The following is a 26,067-nucleotide window of genomic DNA, read 5'->3' on the forward strand; positions in this document are numbered from 1 at the left end:
GATCTCTGAGCCAAACCCTACCAGTTCAGAACTCTGCGTGTTGGCAGAAGCAAGTATGAAAATGGACTCGCCCATGACTTTCTTTGCTTCATCCTGAGGTCCCATCCTGGGCCATCTATGTGCAACAGCAGGATGGGCTTCACCCCCTGCCACAGTCACAACCCCTTCATCTTGGTCAGGTGGGTTTAACTCCAGAGACTGGCGCCTGGGCCTGGGGCCTGGGTTTACATATTTTTGGTAATAAAGTCCTGTGTCCTCACAGTCCTCCCACCCCCACCTCCACATCGTGATGTGCAAACATCTGGAAAGAAGACCAAAGTCAAGGAACCAGGGTTCATGAGAAGAACTCAGGTTTGGGCACCCAGCTGCCTTCCTTGGAGACCTTGAAGAGTTCCTGCCTCCTGCTCTTGATCTGAAAAATGGGGAGCACTGCACCTGCTGCTAAAGCTGTAAGCTCTGTGCTGTGATTAGTTTGTGCACAGGAGTATTTTACTTCTTCATTGAAAACACCAATTGCCCATCTCCACACTCCAATGGCTTTCTTTTTCCCATCATAAGCAGACATGCATTTAGAGACGTTCCTCTCTACGTGAAAAGACAAAACATAACTGTGCAAGGCTGATGAACTCTGGCCCATGGCCTTTGTGCCAGGAGACAGTAGGTCAGGGGCAAGCACAGGAAATGGAAAAGACCCACTCCATCCAAAGGGTCTGCATTTGTTAGCAGCCCCTGAGTCCATGTAGAAATGCAGACCTGGTGCTGCCAGATCTGTTAGTGACTTTAACAAGAGCTAGACTTTCACAGAAAAATATACTGGCTGTGTGAGCACTGGCTGCATTTTTTTTGAAAATTCCAGTTACCAAGGCAGGCAGGAATGCCTGGTCACCAGTATGTGTGGCCACACACACATGAGACACCCAGGCTGGCGTGGGTAATTTTGTCAGACTGAATTAGTAATTTTGTCAGACTGAATTTTCAGAGGAGAGTTTGGAAGAATTCCTCTTCCCACTGTTTTTACCTTTCCTTCAAGACTCAGTCACAGACCACCTGCTATGAGGTCCCCTCTGTCCGAACCTGGTCTTCCACAGCTGGCTCTGCCTCAACTAACTGTAGTAGTGTGAAGGAACCTTCCCTGCATGTGGTCCTGTCCCCTGGAAGGAAGAACCTTGCTCCAGGGTGCGGCCCCTGCTTACCCTCTGATTCTTCTCTCCTGCCTAACACTAGACTGCCTATGCTGGGTATTGACAGTAATATTACTCCCTGTACATTGAGTACCTTGAATTCTAGTTCCTCTGGCCACAGAGTGGATCCCTCTCACCAGCAAAGGAGTTGGGGGAGAGTTTATTGATCATTCCTCATCCTCACCTTCTCACTGGGACCTCAAAGTGGTCATTAGAAAGGTAGAGATCTCTATTGATGTAGGTATAGATGTAGATGTACACGCATACATAAAAATATAGCCATACAGGTCTAATTGTTCTGCAACTTATGGGTCAGTGCATTGCACCACAGAGTCCAACTGAGTGTCTGGAAACTCTCTTAACCTAGTTTTGCAGTGTAGCTCAGCATCTAATCTAACACGTAGCTATGAAGACTATAAAAAAGCACCATAAAGGACTGGCAACGGGAGGCAGAGCAGGGGAACCCAGGAAGGATGAGGGGTAATGCGTGGGTCACTGCTGAGGACAACGGAAGCTTAGTCCTTCCAGACCCTACTAAAGCCCCACTCCCTCACTGCTTGTTAAGAACTGTTGGCTCCCTCAACTTCGGGCAGTCTGAGTCCATCGGCATCGGGGCCACACGTGGGGAGAAGGGGTACAGGGGCATCCAGGGCTGAGCTCAAGTGGACCGAGCAGAAGCTGACTGAGCCCTTCAGAATCCCTTGCAGGAAAACAGCACAGAAGCCCATCTTTACACTTAGAGAATAAATTACCGAAAGTTGACCCAGATGCCCGAGGCCTGGTGAAGTAGCCCCCAGGGCTCCTCACTGAAAGCTCAGCTCCTGGCTGCTTTGCTGCTCAGCTCAGATGACAGAAGTGAATTTCCTCTCCACTCCTTCCTTCCCTTCAGGTTCCGGGAAGTGTCTTTATAAGCCATGACCAAAGTACGGTGCAGAGCGCCATCCAACAGAAAAGCAGGCTCGTTAAAACTAGTGTCTTCACCTTATTCGCTGAATCGGCTCTCATTACACACAGCTGAGTCAAGTAGAAATTGATAGGCAGTTGGACGGGGCCAGACCCTCAAGAGAGTCCGTACAGAAGATGAAAACACACTGCAGCTGCGGCTGGAGGCCAGGCTTCAGGACGAAGACAGAATGACCAGGCCTGTGTGCCTCCCGGGGGATAGGTGGTAACACCTGGTCCAGTAAAGTCTAGCTATCAGTCACCTCGGTGGGGGACCACGGCCTCTGGAATCAACCTTTCCTGCAAGTTCCATTCTTTCCATGCACACGTGCTGCCTGACCTGCATCTCCACTGGATCAATGACAGCTAAGTGGCTTCACTGCTGTCTTATTAGCTGACCACGGCTTTAACCACATTATGCCACCCCATGATTTTGCTCTGAAACCCCTCCTGTGAAGGGGTCTTCTTGGCACCCGCTCAGGACCCCTGCTGCCTCTCAGGACCTGTATCTTTCCCTCTCAGTAACTGTTCCCTCCTCTTAACTCCCATTGTTCCTGAGAACTAATTCTTCCATCTGGGGAGATGAACTCGGCCTGTCTGACCTCTGACAGGCTGGGGGTTACAGTTCCCTTACATCACTTGGAGGTGCGTCATCATCCCTTATCAGTGTGACTTCTGGCTCCTCCCCGGAGTCAAAATGACCCTGCAAGGCAAACTAGTGACTCAGCCCGGGACAGAGGCACAGGCTCAGTGAGGACAGAGGAGAGCACTTCCGGACTGCTCCAGAAGTAGCCGAAACCGCGGGGCGCGAGTTTGAAGCAAGGGGAGGGGAGTATTGGAGGGTGACTCCCGGCAGTGTGTCTCTTACTGTCACAAACTGCTAATCCAAACATTTACCGCATTTCTTATCGCCCCTGATCTGATCCAGCCTGCTGAAACAGCATGTAAAACAGAGGTGCTTTTCTTCAAACACATTCCAGATAAAACTGAAACTATTTATTTAAAAACACCAGAGGATCTGGCGGCGGCAGCAGCACTGCCTGGAAGGGAGAGAAGGGGGAAGAGCTGGAAGAGGGGGAAGAGGGGCAGACAGAGGAGGAGATGAGGGTGCAGGCAGGGAAAGAGCAGCAGCGTCCCAGAAGAGGAGCGGCTGGTGGAGGAGACCGAGACGCTGCGTGGGGAGGGGTGAAGCGCCCTTGCTCAGGCAGAGCTTCCATAGCTGGGCATCAGAGGCCAACGGGATTAAAAAGGAGGATAAGGACTGAAATCAGTGGGGTGGCCGGACGTTCAGATGAGCCCTCAAAACCAAAGTCCACTGAAGAAATCAACTGGCTGGGAAGGTTAAAATCCCACTGTGGCAAAGGGACAGTAACGTCGGGCAGCAGGGCAGAGTTACAGATGCCAAGGAGAAAGTGAATGTGCCCAAGGGCCAGGGCCAGGGCCAGGGCCAGGGCCAGGGACAGGCTGGAGAGGAAGCACGCCAGGCAGCACCCAGGCAGGGCAGTGGACACTTTCAGAGGCTGCGTGCGGAAGGCAGGCTGCGTGGCCGGAGGAGCCACAAGATGCCTATGTGCTACCAAGCACATACTTCTCTTATTTAGCCAAAACTAACTATTCTTTAGTAACTCATAAGCTAGCAGGGAAACAGCGTGTTGGTGTACTTTTTATCAGCTTAAACATATAAAAGTGACAGAGAAACATCAAGTGTAAGGGAATCGTGACAGGAACCGAGAATCTCTCTAGGATGCTGACTGACTAAAAGAAATAGCTGAGGTGTACACATTTCTAATCCAAATGTTTGATCTGATTTGAGGCCGATGTGGGTCGATAAAATCACAAGCCACAGTCTCAGGAATTTAGGTCAGGTTGTATGTTAGCATTTTAATGAAGTCCTAAGTAAAAGTAAATAGGAACAACAGATGGAATGACGAATTACATGAGAAACTGTTAACTACAAATCCAAGACATACAAAATAGGTTACTTTTTCGGTTTATTAAAACAAAACTACATTTCTGTGCTTTTCACAATACAGTATCAGGCATAAAAATCAACCATTTCCAGGTAAATTTCACTCACAAAACTCAACACAGTATTATCTTACAATACTTTTGAAGTAATTCTTTTTACAACACTAACATTTCTTTGTACAACAAAACTTTTAACACCTTCCATCAAGACATTTAGCCCTTTAACTAGAAATAAGGTCAAGAGAGTCTTTCAAAGCAATCATCAGTTTATATTAAACTAAAATGCCAGGTGGTGACTCTCAGGTTCCTAAAAAGTGTTTTAAAAAACTGATTTGTGTACCGTAGTCTTAGAAACATCAATGATAAGTACTACCATTTCTAAACACCAGATCTAAGGATAAAAATCTCCATTCTATTATGCAATGTTTTCTTCTAGATCCGAAAGCAACATTATTTACCCCAATTCATCTTTATATTAATTCTACTATATTCAGTAAAAAAGCCAGGGTTAGTGACGGCTGATCTTTCCGCCAAAGGAAAGTGCTAGGACCACCTGTGTACAATTCTCTGTGCTGATTCTTTCCAGGGGAGAAAAAATACATCCACTGAATGTGACATTTCATTGTGCAAAATGCAAGCAAATTCTACATCAGTGCCACCTAGAGCTACCGTCTTGTCTCCTTAAAGAACTTACCTAGTATAATGTTCTCCAAAATTTCCCACAGGATCCTAGTGAGAGGTACAGAAGTGTCCCAAAAGGGAGAAAGGTCCTGAGGTCAAGGCAGTCCGGGCCATGCTGGCTCCGAAGCTTCTGGCCGCCAAGGCCAAGGCCGTGCAGACTGTAGGTGCTGCGGCAAGCCTCCGCTCCCAGCGGCTGGGACAAAGCCCCTCTCACAGAGCACTCACGCTGCCTGCAGCGCTACGGGAACTGCTTCCTCCTCGGGCTTCAGGGACTCTTCGCCGGAGCCTCCACGCAGGGCCACTCCGGACATTTTCTCTACTCAGCCTGGGGATTCCACAGGACTTGACAGATCTGAGAAGGAAGACGCAGCGCTTTCTCGGTTCCTGGTTCTCCACGCTTCACTCTGCCTTTGTTTTTCTTAGAATTTTAGAAGAGAAAAGTCCACCTTTTCTTCTGAATTACTTCAGACATTCTCGTTTTAAAAAACAGTACAGCTTCATATTGCTTCTTATTGGGTTTTGTTTTTTTTTTTCAAACTCGACTCACAGTTTTCCCCTAAAGGGCATGCATTTCGGCTGGACAGAAATGCAAGAGTAAACTGTAATAAATTATTTACAAGCACCTAGTTTGGTCAACATGGAAGCCATCCACTGTCATAAAACAAAGAAAATTTAACCTATGAGCGAAACAGTGCTACCTGGAAGCTTTACCGCGATGACTTTTCCCAGTAATGAGGCACTGAAGAATGAGTTGTGCTAAAATTAACTCAAGGTCAGCTTGTCTGGATGAGCATAACTTTGGTTGAGATTTTTCTTCCTTAAAAAAAGTTTCAAAGCACCAGTTAATTACCAAAAAGCATGCGTGTTTATCCTCACAGTGAGTTGAGTGGTGAGAGCTAGCAAATTGCAGTCCCCGAAGCATATGACTAAATTTTTTAAAAGAACCCAAAGGGAAAGTAAAGCAAGAGAAGCCACAGCTTCCCCTTTCAGGCTGGCACAGCAGCAGCTCTCTGCAGAAGTGACGGGCAGAGCAGATGCCCACTGGGAGTCAGTCCCGGCTTCGACTTCCCAGCTGAGAGTCTGGGCGATCCTGGATGTGCAATTTAGAGGACAGAAGAAGAGAGGGCAAGAAGGAAGGAGGGAAGGAGAGAAGAAAAGATGGAAGGAAAGAAGGACTAGAAGGAGGGAGGGAAGAAAAGAGCAGGCAGAGACAGACAAGCAGACAGGCAGGTAGACAGGCAGGTAGACAGGCAGACAGGTGAAACATTTGAGTCTCCTGTTAAACACCCAAGGGAGTAAACAAGGCTCCCGGGTAACCCCAAGAACAGCCAAAGGAAATGTCCCTCTACCCTGGTTTATAAGATGAAAAGTTCAAAGGTGATCAACCCACTCTACATCACAGTGGCTACGACTCACGGTGACTTAGGAGTTCCTACAAAGATGAAGAGAAAACGCATTTTACACACAGTTTGAGAAGAGCAGAAGGCGATCACATTACTGCTAGGAGTTTCAAACAAGACTACTTCATAGGAGTTAAAGCATCCATCAGTGCCCCTCTCTCCCCCAGCTACACATCAGTCACAAGGTATTATCACCGTTTAAAATGCAAACTTTGGAAAGTATAAACTGATTCTCAATACCTGTATACTAAATGCAACAGTCATCAGAAATTATTTCTAGTTCCATGATACTTTAGAGATAAGGGATTGTGAATTGTTAGAAAAAAATTTTAAGATTATACGATCATTATCACCATAATTACCACAATTACCTAACAATTCTGCTCCCTCCTCACAAAAAGACTCCTGTCCATTAAAAGCAGACAACTTCTATATTTGCCTCTACATGGCACTGGGTCTTACGCAGACAAATGACAAAATATTTCTTAAGAAACATGATTTCTTCTCCAAGCTAAAAATCCATCAATGCCTCCACCATTCACGAAGCAGTAGGCTCGCTGTACATGTCACACAGGCTGTTCACTGCACAATTCAAGTGCATTCTTGTCACCCAGCATCGAGTGCAGGGCGCGACCTGTGTGCAGGACATGACAGCCCAGGTACTGGACATGGTTAGAGTCCCACAGACTTAGCCAACCCCACTAGGGCACCTGCTGTTAGGTTGCAGGATTTCTAAGCAACAGCGGTCCCTGACAGAGGCAGTGGCTGCCCCCCAACCCCTGCCGAGGGGTGAGAAGGGTACTGACATGAAACAGGAAGGAGCATTTTTAAATACTTGCTGGTCATTTAAAACTCCATGGCACTTTTTTCAATAAGCAACAGTTTTCAGTGCCAATTTTTTGGATAACTTTATCTTGAATTCTGCCAGCCAAATTTATCTGCCAGTGTTGGCTATTTAATCACAATAGCTCGATTCCTGACCTAAACTCATAGTTTTTGTTTTCATGTAGCTCTTAAAAGACTTTCCAAATCTGACTGCGAAGTGCGGCACGGTGATACCTGGGTACGATGTCTCCCAGCCCACTCATCTGCAAAGCACTTGGAAGTGAGCAGGGCTCCCACTCAGAATTTAGTTACTACTGACCAAGATAAAATGGAAAGAGTGAATGGATGAGTTGATTACTTTTAAAGGCAATATTAACCATTAATCAGAAAATAAACCAATGAATTACCCCATGGCATTATGAATCCTATCCAAGATTCAGTTCTCACATACAACTTCTGTGTCCATCACAGCAATTCGTCCTTAAAAGTTGCACTTCAAATGTAAATCTTTAATAAACTTCAAAATAATTTATTGAGATTTCATCTAGGAACCTATTGATTATGGGCTGCAGACAGAGGCTGAAGGCCTCCCGAGTGTCATCCGCAGGTCGCTGCCTCTCGGGGCTGGGAAGAACACAGTCCAGAAGGAGAAGGCACTTGTCTTCCGGAGGTCACCTCGGGCCCGGGCAGGCCTGGTCATGCGGTGATGCCTGCCGCTCTGAGGCCAGAGGGTGAGCATGCGAGGGACTCGTCTCCAGCCTCCACTTGCCAGAGGTGCCACAGTCACCTACAGCACCACAAAACTCAGAATGTATTCTAGCAGTTTCTGCCGGTTGCATTGAGGTAGGAAGGTGCTGCTCAGTTCTAAAATAGGTACTCTCTTTTGCTTGGTCTCTTTGAAAACCTAGAGAGAAAACTTAGAGTAAATGAAAAGCAAAAAATAAATGGGGAGTACACTTTCCTGTGTCCAGTCCTGTCTGCCCTGTGTTCTAGACCCCTAAGGCAGTCCAGGTGCACAGAACTGAGAACTGTGCGGGGCCCATGGCCGGGGAGCTGTGCGAGCGTGAGGCAGGAGGCTGCCCCAAGTCCAGCCAGAGCACCGTGCTTCAGACTTTACCAGGATAAAGTCAGAAGCAGCCTCCTAAAGAGGCAGCTGAGACCTCTGCAGTGTCCATGCTCCTCACGGTACACAATAGTACAGGACACTTAGGACACTCCTAACAACACTAGTAAAAGTGTAGGGCTAGGGCTAACAACGGAAAATCATACAGAGTAAGCAAAAGCCAACAATAACAAACCTGGTGGCCTGTGGGGAAAAAGGATCCCTTCTCCACTGTGGGTGGGAGTGTAGACTGGTGCAACCACTGTGGAAATCAGTGTGGAGATTCCTCAGAAAACTAGGACAGAGATTCCATTTGACTGGGCTATTACCCTTTTGGGCACCTCCCCAGAATTAAACACCTTGCACCACAGCAATAAATGTGCACCCACATTTATTACCAGCACAGCTGGTAATAGCTTAATCTCAGAAACAGCCCAAATGCCCAGTAACTGGTGACTGGATAAAGGTGGGGTTTTCTTATACAGTGGAGTACTACTCTGCTATAAAGAAGGACACACTTGAGACACTTCTAGGAAAATAGACATACACTGAGTCCATACTCTGAAGTGAAATAAATCAGACACACATGTGTAAATACATTATTGTTTCTCTGATGTGAGAAACCGAAAGTGTAAATAAGAACTACAATGTACAACAGGCATTGTAAAACAGAAAGAAAATGTTCAAATGTGGAGGGGACCAAGGGAGAGGGGAAACGGAAAGAAGGGGAAAATTTTTTTAAAAAGTGAGAGAAAAGATGAAAGCAAAGCTTTTGTAAATGGGGAGGGGAGGAGGAGTTGAAGGGCGGGTAAGGAAATGGGAAAAAAAAACCAGGTACATCATGTACAGGTGCAGATTCTCTGTGATGAATGTGATTATTATGTATATCTAAAATGTACCAATTTAAAAAAAGAATTAAAACCAAACTTGCAGAAGCAACTTGAACATATCAATATCGATTATAAACACACAGTTGGGAATAAATGCAAAACCAGCAAAATGTTGGGATAGTCAAAGAGAGTCATGCTGAAGGGTGTCGGCTCCAACCCGTCCTCTGCACCCTAACCCCCAGAAACATGCTTCCACCTCAACTAGTAGACAGGGCTTCTCTGGGGTCCACCCCAGCACAGAGGCAGGCAGGCAGACCATCTCCAGAGAGCAAGAGTTAGCACACTTTTATCCATGAGCAGCGGACACCTACCCCGATATCCTTCAACATCTTCACAGCGTTCTTCACGAGACAGTACGTGGCACTCTCCGCTGCAGAGAAACAAGAGGGCCCGTCAGTGTGTAGGCCCAGCGCACGTGACAGCCCTAATGTCCCCACCGGCAAGCCGCACACGCTGCCAGGGAGAGGAGTACAGCAGGTCAGCAGGATGGGCAAGGTCGGTCTCAGCCACCAGAAACCACTGAGGTCTCTCCCACATGGTCACTGTTTCTTTGAACCTACTCTGTCATCTATTAAGGATTTGTTAAAAAAGACATAGACGTTAAAGAGAAGGAAGGAAGGAAGTGGAGCCAGCTAAAGCACCTGTCCTGCAGTTCTGTGAGAACAAGGAGTGAATGCTCTTTCAGCTTCACAGTGATACACAGATGATCCCCACACTCGTGAAGCCAGAACCAGCCCAAGTCCAGTGGTCAGGAAAGAACAGTTCTGAACCCCAGCTTGCCATTAGCTAGGTATGTGAACTTGGACGGTTTCCTCACCCCAAACGGAAAGTAGCTAAATTAAATGATCTCTAAATACCTCCTGCTCTAAAACTTGATTCAACATAACTTTAGTTCCAAACCATATCTAAAATGCTATTTCCACACACCAACCACCACTCTTAGAAAAAGATGATAAAACAGGCAACACTGTCAGAACTGACCAGGGTGCGGAGCTACTGAAACGCACCCTTTGTGGGAACGCATGCTGGCACAGACCCGCAGTGCCTACTGAAGCTAATATGCCACACAACGTGCCCGGCCCTTCCAGCCCTGTACCTGCACAGAGGCACATATGCGACCACAGACATTCTCCCAAAGACACACAGCAACACTACACAAAACAGCTCTAACCTACACCACCCATCCATCGACAGCAGAATGAATGCAATGTAGTAAACACTTACACACTGGAACACTGCACAGCAACAAGGACACGGAAAACTGCATGCAACATGGATGAATCTCACAGACATGGTAAGTGGAGAGAGCCAGACAGAAGCGTCTGGAACTGGTCAGTTAATTTATGACATATTAAAGCACATAAAGGTAATGATCTACAGAGAGGTCAGGATAAGTTTTTTCTAATTTACTATAATTGGATTTCTGTAACAAACTTTTTTTAACACAGTTTTAAAAAGAGGTCAAAATGGTGCCTTAACATACCATAAACTGCAACCTTTCTCTCTGTCCTGGTCAGCAGGTATTTGTGCAGCTTCTGCAGATACTCAGGCTCAGGAATGGGACCGCTGAAGTTGTGAGCAAAGATGGCAGCAGAGCTGTAGGCTTCCAGCAAGGGCCCGAGGAGCCGCTGCAGAAAGGCGATGAACTGCTGGTGCTCCTTGGACTGGCTCACCTGAGGATGCGATGGCAGGAGATGAAGTCACGAGGAAGGGACAAGAGAAGCGAAGCAAGCTGATGAGGATTTGCTCTGGAGAAAGCTCCTTTCTCGGGAGCGCAAAGATGGCCACTCACACAGGAGCAGCCACTGCTCCTCCTGCAGAGAATCTGCTGGAAGTAACTGCTGATACTGAAAACTGCAATTTTGCTGAAGAAAATTGCTGATACTGCTCTTTACTGCAATCACTCACTTTTATAATGTTTGAAGCTTGACTTCCTTGAACCATCATCTGGGAGAAATTTTCATAATTGAATGGCACCATGACACACCATCGTCACTGTGCATAGCAGCTGCTTAGGCGGAGCGCTGCAGTTGGAAGCCCGAGTTCAACAGCCACTCATACATGCGCAGGCACAGACAAACCACCAAGAACCCCTCGGCCCCTCCGCAGCTCCCACTTGCTGCCTCTCCCCAGACCCTACCATGTCTAGCCTGCGGAAGGGGAAGGCCACAGAGAAGGGGTGCCTCACACTGTCCTACTCAAAACACGCAGGCCCATGTAAGCCTCTGAGGAGTGTGGAAGCAAGATCACTGCCCAACCCTGAGACTGTTAATACTCAGACAGAAAGAGAGAATTTCTAAATGTCATTCAAAAATAAAAGTACTCCCCCCTATAGGGAGCACGAGCACGGGTAAGTAAGCAGGCACCTGTGCATTTCATGAGTGATGAAAGAGACCTCCTGCGGCCTCCTCTTCCTGACTTCTCAACTTCCGTTTCCTTTCCCACTTAGCAATCCCCACACTGCAGTGGTTTGATAGTCTCTACTTGCCAGAAGGTACCAGAGCTGGTGAGTGGGTGCATCAGATACAAATGAATGACCAGAATGCAAGTTCATCTCGCTGTGACATGACCCTTAACTCATCACTGTGAAGCACCCCGAAATTTTTCACCAAAGTACCTTCAGGTAGCAATCGCGCTGCTCCTCACCAAAATCACTGTCTTCATCTTCTTCGTCACTTCGCCAAGACAGTGGTTCAGGAAGCTTCTTGTCCCACTGCTGCTCTGCAAGACCAGGACTGATATCTTCCTGTTCTTCTTGCTATGCCAAGGAGATGGCCAACAGTAAAAGAGCATGCATGGACACAGAGGAGCTGCCACGCTGGATCCCAGACAAAGCAGTCTCCTCCCTTCTCAGCCTCCCACTCCCTCGTGTTTGGCCATCCCACCACCAATCACCTCCCTGTCCAGACCACAACCACCCAGCAGGCAGCAGGGAAGAAAGAAAAACAGGGCCTCAGGGAGACAGCTACAAGACAGATGGAATAAAAACACTCTCACATTGTCTAAACTAATGCCTGCCTACCTCCTGAGGCCCTCCTCTCTACACTAAATCTACCGAGGTTAAAAAGTCTTGGAAGAGAAATACGCATTTGTGCAAGCTATGAGCACAGCAATGTGTACATCTCATCTTAGGATGCAACTTCTGAAGCCTTCGAATCAGGCTGAGGTGATGCCACTCACACAAAAGAAAGCAAATAGTAATCCCAAAGAGCATTCACTACCCTCATTGTCATTTCTCTTCTCTCACTTGGGCATAGCTACAGAAAATATAATTATTAGCTAAAATAACTGGTAAAAATATGGTTTAAATATTGGTAGAAAAGATAAGAAAATGAAGAGCAAAAAGCTAAATGACAAAAGACAGTGTCCTCTTACCTCCGCCACTGTGAGAATGCCATACTGAATAAACCTTCCTACTGTTTCATGGCAAACTTGATAAAAAGTCTGGCAGGGCTGAAAAGAAAAAGCATTGCAATGTAAGTGTCACTGTTCTATATTCTTTCTTAAAGATAAAAAGTGTATAAAATGACTGCCAAATCTGGTCACTCAATCACCTTTCCCAGGCAAGTCCCATGACTGCCAGCCCTCACTTTTGATAAATGCCTGGCGGCTGAGGCCTCAAACAGGGAGACCTCTTCCCCTGACTGGTGCACCCTAACACAGCACTAACTGCAGGGGGCGCTCTCAAGCCCAGGTTCTCCCCTGAAGGAAGGAGCATGTTCTATGAAGGCAGCTTTGCAGGGCCCCACCACTGGTTCCCTTTTCTTTACAAAGCCCATCTTACAACAAAGATAGTTCACAAAAGTAGTGAAGAAGAAAACAGCATTCCAGCAACTAAAAAAGGACCCAACAAAGGACAAGGCCAATCACACCATCCTACTACCCACAGTTCATACAAAACAGGTTCCCCAGAAAGGTCCACCCACCAGCCACACCCAGCAGGATGCAAAGAAGGCTGTACCCAAACTCAGGTGCTCATGAGTGGCCCCAGACACAGTCATATAGGGAAAGAGAATGTTAGAATGCAAATAAAACATGGTTCTACTTGATGATTTTGAGGGGGAAAATATATTGCTTAAAATACGTGCCTTGTTTCAAATGTTTAAATGCGCACTTGTACTGCTGGGCCTCAGTTTCCCCATTCATAAACTGATGGGGGCTGAACAGCTAATTATTAAGATAGCTTCTGACTCTCATCACCTATGGTTTTATCAGCCAAAGGAGGGTGCGTTCATTATTGACAAACACTGACCCAGTGCGTCACGCACAATCAAGGCTGAGTGACTTTGGATCTGACCATCTGAGACGGCTGGGCAAGCTATCTTTTCACACCTCAGCCCCACGAAGGCCCCATGGGGCAGTGAGCCAGATACAATCAAGACAGTTGACCCAGTGCTGCTTTAGCAGGCACTGAAACCCAGGACTAGAATAAAAGCTCCAAGAGTGGGCTAGACGTTCTGTAAGCAACGAAGATGGTTTGTGGTTCCACGGAAATGCTCGAGTGAGAGAGAACAGGAGACTCGGAGGAGCCTTCACTCACAAGAGAAATGGTGCCTTCGTTGGAGAGCAGATAGCACAGGCCGGCAGCCTTCCGCACCAGCTGCTCCTGGCTCACCATGCCACCAGAGGCGCCAGCGGGACCTCCAGAGCCCCTCTTACTCACAACTGCGTACAGGCTGCAGGCTAAGGAAATACAAAGCAATAATAAAAAGTCACTGCCAAAGTGTCTCCTCAGAAACTTCAACTGCTGTGATAACTTGGGTTTACCCTGAAGAGAGTGCTATATATCAAAAGCAATGGCCTGCACTGGCTGGAGAATTTTACATAAAACCCCACAGGACTTCACTCTCATGTTTCCATGAGAGCTCAGCTCCATTGAAGAACTTCCTGAGGGCTCCGTTCCCTCAGCTCTGCTTCCTATGCGCGCTCTAATTGCTGAGTCTTCCTCTCTCTTCACCGCCCTGTGTGTCATCTCAATCAGATTTTCAGCTCCTGGCCAGCAGGCCATCCTACCTCACCTCCACAGTAATCAATGTGCTACTAGGCATTATGGTGATTGGTCACCACTGTCATTGTCATAAACAGTGACATGGCAGCAGATTACACTTTCATTGGAAACTAAAACTGCAGCAACGCAGTCCCCTAGACAAGGGGCCATCCCCCAGAGTACACACCACTGTGTTTTAGGCCTCTCCACTTCCCAAGAAAATAGCTGGCTCTGCTGCAGGCCTGACATACCTATGATGGCCTCCATGATAAAGACGTGAAGTACCCCATTGCTGTAGAAGTTGAGTTCAAAGACTGATGGGACAGTTGTGCTGGGAGTAATAAAAAACTCGTCATTCCTGCTGGTGTGTGTGATGGTGACACAATTTCCCAGCAGCTGTATAGCATGCATGACAACATCTTCTGAGTTTCCTGAGAACCCCAGATCAAAATCACGAGCCAAAACTTCTTCCTTCATCACAAAGAAGTCTTCTACCAATGTGGAGAGATCGATTCCCTAAAGAGACAGAAATGGTGTCATAACAGTGAAAAGACCCAGAAGTCAATATGCCAGGATTTCCTGCCTGAGCTTTCCCATGGCTTGTCACTCTGGCACCTATAGAAATAGGCCCAGATTACCAATGCAGAGCAAAGCAAAATCACTCACAAAGCTGCTCCCCCAAGATTTCATGATACCCCACCTGCCAGAGACCACTGTAGCCACATCACATGCTATGAGAATGGTAAGACCACAAAAAGAAGGGAACACTATCTAATAATGAGAAGTGCTTATTTTTTAGCAAGTATTCTCTACTTTTTAAACATTACTTGACAAATCTTTATTTGGTAAGCACATACTGGCCCTATCTGGTGCTGGGAATGTGACTGTAAGACAGACATCATTTATCCCATGTGCTTAGATGAGCACATTGTGGGCAGGCACCCTGTATCTAAAATACAAATCACGGCCTCTCCGCCCCTGGACACCTGGTATGCATCAGTGAAGTGCCCCTCATTTACTTTAATTATGTTAATACCTGTATTAATAATCTGATTTTCCCTTACCAAGTCTGCCAGCCCCTGTGGGCAGGGTCCTTGCCTTATTTCATTGCTTATCTCACTAGCACTAGCCAGGAGTAGTCCAGGTCTACCCTGAGTCAGTGTCTGAATGACTGACCTACACTGAGCTTTCCCACTGCATGCGGTGCTGCTAGTGACAGCACAGACCCACCTGCCTGTGTCGGTAGAGCAGCAGGCAGGCCACGAGGTGGGTGGACATGACGGCGCAGGACTTGCTCGCAGCTGGAAGCAAACATAGAGCTTAGTTGCATCATTTTCTAATGTAGCTGAGGCCCTTTTAAAGTGTCTTCATTATCATCGGGAACATTTAAAACTATAAAATCCCTCCAACATATTTCCTCCAAATGAAACTTGCCAAAAGGAAATTAGACCATGCCTCAGATGGAGCCTCATGAGACATCATGATTCAACATGCCAGTCCAGCAGGTCCACCATCAACGCAGGCTGGTGGAATTAGCAAAGTAAATGGCCATGGGACACCTTTACGGAAGCAGCAAGACCTCAGGTGTGAGCCTGTGCTGGAGCTCTACCTGACACCCCTCCTTCATGCTTCTTCACTTATTCTCGTCCGCCACATTAAAATGACAGTGTAGTAAAGAGAATAAAGGAGATCTGAAGTCAGAAAAATCTGGGCTCAAATCTCTATGCTAATTAGTTTCATAACTTGGAAAAAATTACATAAATTTCTGAGCCACAGTTTCAAAACATACTACATAGCTGACTGGGAGAGAAGGAAGTAAGAGCGAGGCAAGGCCTCACTGCCATGGGCGCTCAACACAGCTCCACGATCCTTCCACCAAGGCCCAGAGACGAGGAAGGGAACGAAATGCTTGCTACTGTCCACGGTGCAGGGCCAGACACTACACATTTGTAGACAATTATCATAAAGATGATTATGTGATATGGAATAATTAGAAATAAGGGTATTACTTATGAGTTTTCTGAACAATTACAGTGAATTCATGAATATTTTACTCATTATTGAAGTTTCTAGTGTTTAAAAAAAGCATTCAGTGCATATTTATAGCCATTAAAAGTTCTTTAAAACATTAACAAGTGTGTTATCAGTGAAAAATAGCACAACACACAACTGCTGAAACCTTTTTAGAGACCTGACAGTAACACCACTGGTTCCTGAGGTAGCAGATTTGCTACTTATTTCACCTCTACTTTCCAACATTTCAATAATCAGCAGTATTATTTTTGCATCCAGATCATCGGCAGGGCAGATGGACAATGAGACATCTCCAAGAATGAGGCAGAGAACATGGTGCGGAGGTAGAACACCCACCTAGCATCCCTTGTGGCTCTGGGTTCCATCCCAACCGCCTTCGAAAGAAAAAGAAAAAGTCCTCTGGTGGACTCAAGTCAGAAAAGGCACAGCCAGGGTATAGGGAGGGAGCTGAAGGAAAGAGGCCTCCGTCACAGCATCAGCAGCACCATGGAGTCTGGCACAGGCATGGCGAGGAGGAGATCCCGCAGGCTGAGCGCAACGGCACCAGAGCGCTGGGCCAGGCTTTAAAGCAGCCTCTCTAGCCGTGCACAGGCTGCAGCATGGATCCTACAGCTGGCTCAGAATGCCCTAACTCACGCCACACTCACATGTATGCTGCCGTGAAGGGTTGCTACACAGCTATTCCACCTAGGAAAGCAAAAGCTCTCCGAGTACAGATTCCTTAAGGATTCCATCTGTGTTTCCACAGACACAACAAAAGCTTAGCATAAGAGCTCCTTAATATCTCCTGAATAACAACACCCATGAGGTCAGAGGAGAAAGGGGAACACACATAAACCTGCAGGTTGTTCCTCAATTAATTCAAAAAGCACATGCATAAGCAAAAAAGGCCACAAATAATTTGGACAAACCGTTTTTGGAAAGGACAATAACTACCATCTGAACAAAGATTGCTTAGCAAATGCTGTATGAGACATTTCACTCATATTCCCTCAAATCCACCAACATCACCTTCCTTACAACACTTCATCTCATACCACTTACAGATTAAGTAACTGACCCAAAAGGGCAAACCAATATCAGCAGGTTCAGAAACCCTGAGATTTGCTTGGTACCATGTCAAAGCTGAATTGTGGAACTAAAGACTGTGGAATTGTACTTACTGAACAGAATGTGCTCAGCCAGATTTGCAATCAACCTTCTTCGGAAGGACTCATCGGCTGCATTTCGGGACTCGTTATTGGACATGTCTGTACCTTCAGCAGCAGCATCATTAGGTCTGAAAAGACTTTTAAAGTCAGTCTCCTACTGCCACACTCCTGTATAAGGCAAACTACATGGACTAATCTGTAAGTGTATCAGCTACTTCTGGTTACTATATATTTTAAACTAAAGCCACAAATGAATTACTATGATGGGCTGTTTTCTTCCATAATATATTTTATTATTTTAACATACTCTCTTAGGTAAAATATGTTATTTAGTTATTATGAGAGTCTATCATTATATTATTTTCAAAATTCACTGCAAAAAGAATGCAGAAAGCAAGATGGCATGTTTTAAGACATGTCTGAAAACTCAGTATTTTCACCTATTAAAGAAAGAGCTTCATATCAAAATTCTCTAAGTTATAGTTCAACCTGAAATCTGGAAAATTCAAATAGCAGAATAATGTTTTGTTTATACATAATATACATAACTGAAGCTACGACCAAGAATTCAATGCAAACATTCAAAAAGATAAATCAAATACCTTACACAATTTACAAAATCAAAGATTTTACATGCACATAATCAAAAACTTCCAAACTATTATTAAAACACACTTTAATATTCTTTATCACATCAAGAGAAAACACAGTGCAGTTAGGAAATGAATAAGAAGCAGCATACTCTTAATAAAGTTAATGTCCTTTTCCATGCAATATTAGAATAACAGTTATTCAACAGTTTAGTTAATACAAAAAAATCTCTGCAAATCTTACCTTGAAGGAAGTATAGCTGGCAACAATGCTTGCTCCAGAGTAAGGGGAGCAGACACGGGTTTCTGACTTTGACTTTCTAAATATTCCTGCAAGTGGGAGTGAGGAGATCATGATCACTAATGTTACTATCTTGCCTTCATATCAACACAGAAAATATACTTTGATCTTCAAAGGTTAAAATAAAATTGTTTATAAATAATCCATGCAATAGAGCATGGGCAAAACCTTCTCTATCCTAAAACTGTCTACAGAAACAAAGTAACATTCACAAAACATTATTAAGCATGAAATTTAAGAAATGACACAAAGAACAGAAAGATGCGTAAGTAAAACTGTTTTTTTTTAAGAAGAAATTTACCTTTCTCACATCTTCATGAAAATTACTTGACATCACCAACATTAGTAATAGTGATAATAGTGACAATCTTACTCTGAAGTCAGAGTAGCAATCCAAGAGTCATGTAATATTAAAAGAAGTCCAACCCAAGAGCAAATCATATTAAAATAGAGAAGTTGTGCAACTGTTTAAAAATTAAAAATAAAGAACAAGTGGCAAAAAATGCTCAAGTTCTCCTAAGCTGAAAACATTTAAGACTAGAAAATACCTAGCATAGCAGTTAGAATCTTTTAAAGTTAAGCCAAACAGTAGAACCAAAGTAAGGTGAGACCTCTGCTCCTTATCCTTGGGCCTCTTGCTCATCCTTTTCTTTCTCCCTGTCCTGTTTGAAACACTTAGAATTTAAAGTGGCAAGGACCGAGGGCTGGGAATTTAGCTCAGTAGCCCAAATGCCTGCCGGGCAAGAGCGAGGTTGTGAGTTCAATCCTCGGTACCAAAACATAAATAAATAAACACACAAAGTGGCAAGGACCTCAGCAAACTGAAGTCCCAGACTTTACTGAGGACACTCTCAGGACATCTGGGCACTGGATATCTACTCAGTAGGACACAGCATCATTCTAAACTATCGGTTTTATCACAGTCCTCATTTATAGAAGAGGAAACAGAGACCACAGTCACACAGTACACAGGACAGAGCCAGAACAGAGCCCAGGTTTCTGGCTCCAGGTCAGGGTTTTAGCACAATTTTTTCCAACAGACTCTCACCTTTAAGGAAAATGGTTGTGCAAAATCCACCCTGACGTAGCCATAGTTTTTCCGTAACATTCGAATAACACCTCTTGCTACACTCCAAAGACTCTCATTCTTCTTAGGTTTGCCCTAAGTTTCAACAGCAAAAACAAAAAGAAAAATGAAACTGTGAGAAATAAAGCTAACATATGGATATTCTTTTTCTAAGGAATAATTTGTTTATAGAAACCATAGGTTCATCTTGAAGAAAGCAGATGAACAAAGAAGAAAAATCAAGTTTTCATTAACGTATCTGTCAGAAAATGTTTAGCACTCAAAGATGCTAAAGGATGCAGCAGTGTCATTAGGTGAGCTTAATTCAGTCAATGAAAAACATTTAACACTAGTTCATTTACTACCACGTTCATATAACTCACAAAAACAGCCCTAAGCCAGTGGAGGGCAAAATGACCTTATACCCTGAAAAACTCCTTTAAGTTCTCAGATAAAAATAAGATGCCAAATGAGTCACTTATATAAGGTCTGCTGATCACTGGAGCATAAATACCTAACTTTAAACACGGCCAAAGTCAGCTTTGTAATGTTTTTTGAGCTGATTATTTATTCAGAAAGATTTGCTGGGTATCTATGTAAGGTACAAGAGACAAAGAACAAGCAGGGCAACTATCAGGCACACAGTGACAACACATGAGAAGGATGCCGTCCAGGTAATCACCCAGGTTTGTCGCTTAATATTTTAAGTTGCTGGTTGTCAGGTATCCTTGGATTTCTTGTATGTTTGAAGCCATAATTTTGAAACAAGTATTTTGTCCAAGACTTCCATACTAAATCAGAACAAAACTAAATTCCTGGAATATTCTTACACTGCTGGTAGAAGACGTAAATTGATAAAACAAACTGCTCAAGTGTTTACAGCAGTTACTAAAGTCAGACATACACACATCATCATCATCATCCTCATCTATCTATATATATATATAATTTCTATCAATCTGTTTCTATCAGTTTCTATCAATTCTGTTCTGGAAACCTGATGAGCAAAATGCATGGATTCCAAAGGAAATATATAAGAATGATTATAGTCAAACTTTTTTTAAATAGTACAATAGAAAAAATGTGATTTACCAATATATTAAAATACTACACAGCTGTAAGAACAAAGGAACTATATACAGCAACGTGGACGAATCTCACAAACATCTCAGCTTGAGCAATGGAAACCAGATGCAAAAAAGAGAACCCATTATCCAACTTAGTAAAGCTCAGCATGGACAAAACCGATCGACCCTGTAAGAACACAGTCAAGAAGTTATCTATGAGGGGCTGAGAGCAGGAAGGGTGCCAGGGAAGTGTCGCGGTCCTGATAAAACAATTCCTTCGTTCAGTAGCTGGCTACCTAGGCCCTGTTCACTTTGTCATAACTGAATCTGCACACTTATGATTTGTGCACTCTTTGGTCACTACTAGATTTGGACAAAACAAATGCACCGAAAAAATCACTTCTCAATTTGATATACAATGGCTTTGCTGATACAACCCCACCGGTTCTTCGGGTTTCATTAAAATCATCATAAGTAGTAGGCTGCAGGAAGTAAACCACAAGAGAGAGATGACAACTCAGTGGCAAGTGTTCTTCCAGTTCCCTGTCCCGTGCTGCAGCCAGCACTGACCACTTCCTCTATACACAGAACCTTCCAGAGCTTGTGATGGAGATGAAGGCTGCTCACCATGCCCTCCCACCCACCTGCACTCATTGCTCTAAAATGAGTGCACACCAAGGAAATATTGGTACCTGACTCTGAAAGCGAATCTAAATGCCAACATCAAATCTGAAAAGCAAAGACAACTCTCATGTAGGCAGTCCTCTTACCAGCTGTTCACCATTGTAGTGACCTTCGATTATCCGATCATAGGAGATTCCAACAGGGATTATCAAGATGTCCGGGATAGTATTGGTAGACAGCGTATCCACCACCACTGACAAAAGTCCTGCACGAGCACAGGAGGTCTTCCCACTCCTGGAGCGAGTGCCTTCCAGGAAAATCTCCAAGAACTGCTGTTGCCGAAGTAGTTCAACTATGTGCTAGGATATGGAGAGAGAGGAGAGCATAGATTTAAAATCACCTAGCTTAGAATGAGCTCAGAAAAATTAAATACTAAGAAAAAACTAACTTCGCTACTAATAAAATAGTTCACCAACACCACATATGCCAAACAGCTCTGCCAACCTTATATTTTAGCGAGTAAAAAAAAAAAAAAATTCATACTTAAGCAATAATCACTCAAATTACTCTGAGAACAGGTTTTTTTTTAAAAGTTTCAAGTCAACCAAATCTTTCTCCCTCCACCATGATAATTAATACAATGACTTAAGGGTATTTAGAGATCATACACACCCCATGGAGCAAAGCTCTATAGAGAGTATCTTTCCGCCCATCTGGTGTTTCGTCTAGTCTCCGTCGTATGAAGAAACCCCCAAGCTTATGAATCAAGGTACTGTAAATTCAAGAATACATGGATTATTTTTAAGAAAAATGTAAAAAGAATACTTAATTCCAGGTTACTTCAAAGCATTTGCCGTTTGGATATAAACTCACATGCACTGTTTGAGTGCAGACTCTGGAAATGCAGACCTCCTGTAGTTTCCCGTGTTACTCACGTCTGGCTTATTTACATTACTGAGCAGCCAGGGGAAGACTGCTCTGTAGCGTGAGGGTTACTACACCAGGGCCAAACCAAAAGGAGTTTGCATGCTATACCGCCCCACAAAGGTGACAGCACAGATTTTAAGAGGACCATGGAGCACCTCTAAATTTTAAATTTTAAATCATGTCCAGTCTCATGACAGACCTTTCAGCACGCTAGCATCTGTCCATGGCACATTTACCACCAAATGAACAAAAGCTCCTTTGAAAAAATGTTCTCAACTAACTGCTGCTTAAAGAGGTTCCCTATGAGATAAGAACAATTTTATCAAACTAAAACTGAGCCTAATCATATAATCATCTTTACAAAACATGCAACAAATCTGCTTTGTTTACACATCCATAGAATCACAAGTATGTTCACAACCCTATTTCTCTCTCTGTAACACTAATGAATTCTGACATGAAGTCGAAACTTTGTAAGTCAATATTCCCAAACTCAGTGCCTCTTCCTATTCTACTCAAATAGAATAATGTTAATATAAATAAATATTAAAAGTGATACTATATTAAATATTAATATATATTTTGGCGGCCTCTACAGTCAGGATAAGGAGGCCACAGCATGACACTACCAAAGCTTAATATCACTCCTTGAAATTAAAATTGTGAAAAACAAATTCATTATGAATGAGATGAGCTATTTATAAAAATAATGCTGTGTTTGTGACTTTATAGGCCAAATGACACAAAAGAAAGCTCCATTAAACAAGCTCTTATCTGCAGTCTTAAGTCTGAAGGAATCTACTGTCTGAAGGAAGATAAACTAAGTGTAGATTTAAAAAGATCATGAAAAGGAATTTACCTGTAAGAAATTATGACCTATGGAGGACTTTCAAAAGACCCCAGCTGAGAGCAAACATAAAGGGAGGAGTAAGTGAGTGATGACAGTTGCTGCAGTCAAGGCTTCTCTGCAGGCCGAGGAATGGCCCTTTTCCCTCTGAGACACACTGCTGGCAATGTTCTAGTGACTTTCTAATTTGGCTGCTTGGGTTCCCTGATACTGACAGAGGTGCTCGGGAGCATGTACAGGTATTCTAGGCCCTGGAAAGGCATGCTGCCCTTTAGAGTTCTAGCACAGTACACTACAGCTAGTGTCTATTTCCTGTATTCCCTCCAGGACTATAGAAAATTCGATAGCAAAGACTGCGTGTCTTTTTCACTCTTGCCCACAGCACAGCTGGGTAAGTATCACTGACTGTAAGAATGAATGGGTTCTGTTCTGTGGATCACGTGAGTCTGACTGGCTACAGAACTCTCAAAGCCCAGAGAATACCAAGCCAAGGGACTGAGGAGGAGCTTCCTGGGTTCTAAGGCTGAAGTCCACACTTAACAGCACACAGAGATGATAACACCACTTCATGCAACTCTACCTGCACAACCTGCCAGCCCACTTCCCTTCTAGTCTTTCTGCAAATTTATCCTCTTATTTCTGTTCTCAAAGCTCACCTTAGAGATGTTTCGTGCTTTGAAGTTGAACAGTTCAGTTTACCGGCTTAACCCCCTCCTCACCAACGCTTCACTGATGATCAGGCCCACTAGCTACTCAGCTTCCCAGATGGAAAACACCCAGCAGTCTCATCCGCCACCTCCTTCCCTTCTAACGAGCCCCAAATCTGGACCAGCATTGAGTCTTATTAACTCAACTTACTAAATATATTTCGGGTCTACACAGTCCTCCCAACACTGCCACACTTCTGATTTAACCTTCATCTTTTGTCTAAACTAGGGGTGGCAAACCTTTCAGAGCTTTCAACAATACAAACAGCCCACTGCTGCAGGCACCTAAACTATGTTAAAGGATCAGAATTAATTTAACTCCTCCTAATCCAGGATGACCTTTCAAAATGCAAATATGAACATGTCATAACTCAACTATAGGACAGACCTTAACTCTTGGCTTGGCACTTGCTTTGGTCTAGCTCTCACTACCTACCCAGCTACCAAATGCAGTCTCTACCCAGTCCTCCCACATACTTACTACATTCTAACGTCACCTAAGTATCCACCACTTATCAATCACATCAGGCTTTCAACTCTTTGCCTTTGCAAACACAGTTCCTCTAAATAGAATACACTGCATTATCCAAAAACCAGTATAAATCTCCTTTAAGGTTACATGTACTCCATGCTAGTGTGCTAAGCTGTAAGGTTAAAGCAGCAGTGATGGTTATTCTTATTTACCTTTCTGCTAACACCAACATGTCACTTCCTGCTGACGAGCCTGGTCATTTGCCATCTTGCCCTTCTAATTATCCTTTATTCACTTGATAAATATTGCCCATCAGTTTTAGATTTTCTTAGTTTACCAAATATCCCAAATGAAGTACATAAATAATAATAAAAACCTTAATGTTGTTTTGTGTTATCTAAATTTTACACAATAGATATTACTTTTGTAATGAAAAAGAAAAGACAAATGTCATCTTTAAATAACATGTATCAAAAAGAACAACAAAAATTCAAAACATCATCTTTTCAATATGGTAGATTTGAAAATAAACTAATCTCACCTGAAGATTGGGATGTTGAGATTATTGCCTGAAGCGATGTATGGCGCTTTGATGTTATGGCAGAAGAGAATGAAAGTGAGCAGCAGGTAGTCAATATGAGATCTATGGACTGGTAGAAATATAAGGGGCAAATTCGTCTAGGAGAGAGAAAAATACCAAATGTTAGTTTCAAATATAAAATGGTCACATTTTGAATGCATTTTGGTTGCAGTCATTCAAACAATGGCAAATCAGTACTCACGCTTTTAAAACATTTTCCAACAATACATTCTTTCAATTTAATACTTACTTAGCTAAATGCAAGAACAACTACAAAAGAAATGACTTAAAGAAGAATAATCAAAATTTCAAGATGACTTTGTATTTCTGAGAGGCAGCTCTAATCAGGTAAAAAGAAGATAGAATTTTAAAGCCAGACTTGGCTTTAAAATTGAAATCCTGGACGCATCATTGCCTAGGCCTTGGGATAATTTCTTAATTTATGTGTGCCTCTCTTACCGTAAGGAGGGGCTGTCCACCTGATTTTTAGGGTTTCTGGTAGATACGTTACAAAAGAATTCTACAGATTGGTCCTCCGTCATCCTACTTCTCCCCAAATACAGATATTGCATTTATCACAAAAGTGCAATAGTTTCAAAACAGGTTGAAATATGTAAGACAAGACACCCTTTTTAAAAGCTCTAACATCATTCTACAAACACGGGAAAATAGAGGGGCAGAGCCCCTGAAATTCTTGCCTCAGTTGCAGCTTTAACCATCTCAAGTTGACCTTTGTGAATCTGAATGTTCCAGAAGAAGCTGTTGAACAGTTTTAGCAGCACCCATCCAGTCAGTCTGAAAGGAAAAACATTTCAGTCCATACACATTCATATTTCTGTAGGTGAATATGGGTACAGTTGACTTTTATCTATACCTAAGAGTACTTCTAAGTACTTGGCAGGTATAGTGGAAGTCTGTACATCTAACTTGCAGAATTAGAGAGCTAACATTCAATGCTTGCTCCTTATGGAAGTATCCACTTAGTGTGGACTAAAATCACATTTCACTCTTCAAAGGCAATCACATTTGTACTTCAAAGGCAAATGTCCAAGCTAATATATACTGGGCAGATGATCCCTCTAACCCACACAAACTATGCCCTTTAAGACATGAATGTGTGAGCCCTGACTCACCAGCAGGACAGCAGATGTCAGCAATAAAATAAACAGCTGCTACCAATTAGCAGCATCCAAGGCATCGTGAAGCCTACCACAGTGTTCAGTGCTCTCTGCCCAGATGCATTGGCTCTGGTTGGAAATACCTCCCTTGACTTTTAATACCTGATCATCCCCGGAGAGACAGTGGCAACCATTTCTTGAAGAATCTTTTTGGCTTTCTTTTTCACTTTTTGGACAGCTTTGGACTGCTGCTGGGCAGAACCATCGGGGTTCAATTCGGCAGCCACTTCAGCAATTGCCTCTTGTACTCTGATTTGAAAATGGAAAGACAACGTAACTGGTTATGTTACTTTCTGTTTTTAGTATTTTCTAAATTGCAACTATCAGTCAGTAGACAAAATCTCCCTTTCCTTCATAGGTGGTGACATAAAAGAATAAGCTCTTTACAAATGATCTTCCTGATAGCCTATTAAAAATAAAGGCTATAACATTTGTAAATCAATGAATTCCTGAGGAATCTGAAAAAAGAATTTAATTCTAGCTGGCTGTGGTGGTGCACATCTATAATCTCAGCATTCAGGCTGCTATGCTAAGGCAGGAGGATCGT

At 43.8% G+C, this 26,067-nt stretch overlaps 1 protein-coding gene across 10 annotated transcripts in view; it reads right to left on the reverse strand.

The window, feature by feature from the left end:
* Positions 1-3,978: 3,978 nt before the first annotated feature.
* Positions 3,979-26,067, reverse strand: part of Gpam (glycerol-3-phosphate acyltransferase, mitochondrial) — a 66,030-nt gene continuing 43,941 nt past the window's right edge. For all 10 annotated transcript variants that reach the window (XM_003475128.5, XM_005005972.4, XM_063244699.1 and 7 more), the window contains 16 exons: positions 25,623-25,769; positions 25,041-25,137; positions 24,304-24,440; positions 21,482-21,581; positions 20,956-21,168; positions 19,101-19,214; positions 17,996-18,081; positions 17,174-17,289; positions 15,207-15,277; positions 14,228-14,492; positions 13,530-13,672; positions 12,365-12,442; positions 11,607-11,747; positions 10,473-10,662; positions 9,301-9,359; positions 3,979-7,901 (listed from right to left, as the gene is read on the reverse strand). In XM_003475128.5, the coding sequence (XP_003475176.1) occupies positions 7,785-7,901; positions 9,301-9,359; positions 10,473-10,662; positions 11,607-11,747; positions 12,365-12,442; positions 13,530-13,672; positions 14,228-14,492; positions 15,207-15,277; positions 17,174-17,289; positions 17,996-18,081; positions 19,101-19,214; positions 20,956-21,168; positions 21,482-21,581; positions 24,304-24,440; positions 25,041-25,137; positions 25,623-25,769 (2,074 nt within the window). In that variant the 3' untranslated portion in view covers positions 3,979-7,784. The remainder of the gene's footprint in view (positions 7,902-9,300; positions 9,360-10,472; positions 10,663-11,606; positions 11,748-12,364; positions 12,443-13,529; positions 13,673-14,227; positions 14,493-15,206; positions 15,278-17,173; positions 17,290-17,995; positions 18,082-19,100; positions 19,215-20,955; positions 21,169-21,481; positions 21,582-24,303; positions 24,441-25,040; positions 25,138-25,622; positions 25,770-26,067) is intronic.

Source organism: Cavia porcellus, unplaced genomic scaffold, assembly GCF_034190915.1.
Source record: "Cavia porcellus strain 051 isolate PalLab524CR breed Dunkin Hartley unplaced genomic scaffold, mCavPor4.1 scaffold_2, whole genome shotgun sequence".
Taxonomy (NCBI): Eukaryota; Metazoa; Chordata; class Mammalia; order Rodentia; family Caviidae; genus Cavia; species Cavia porcellus.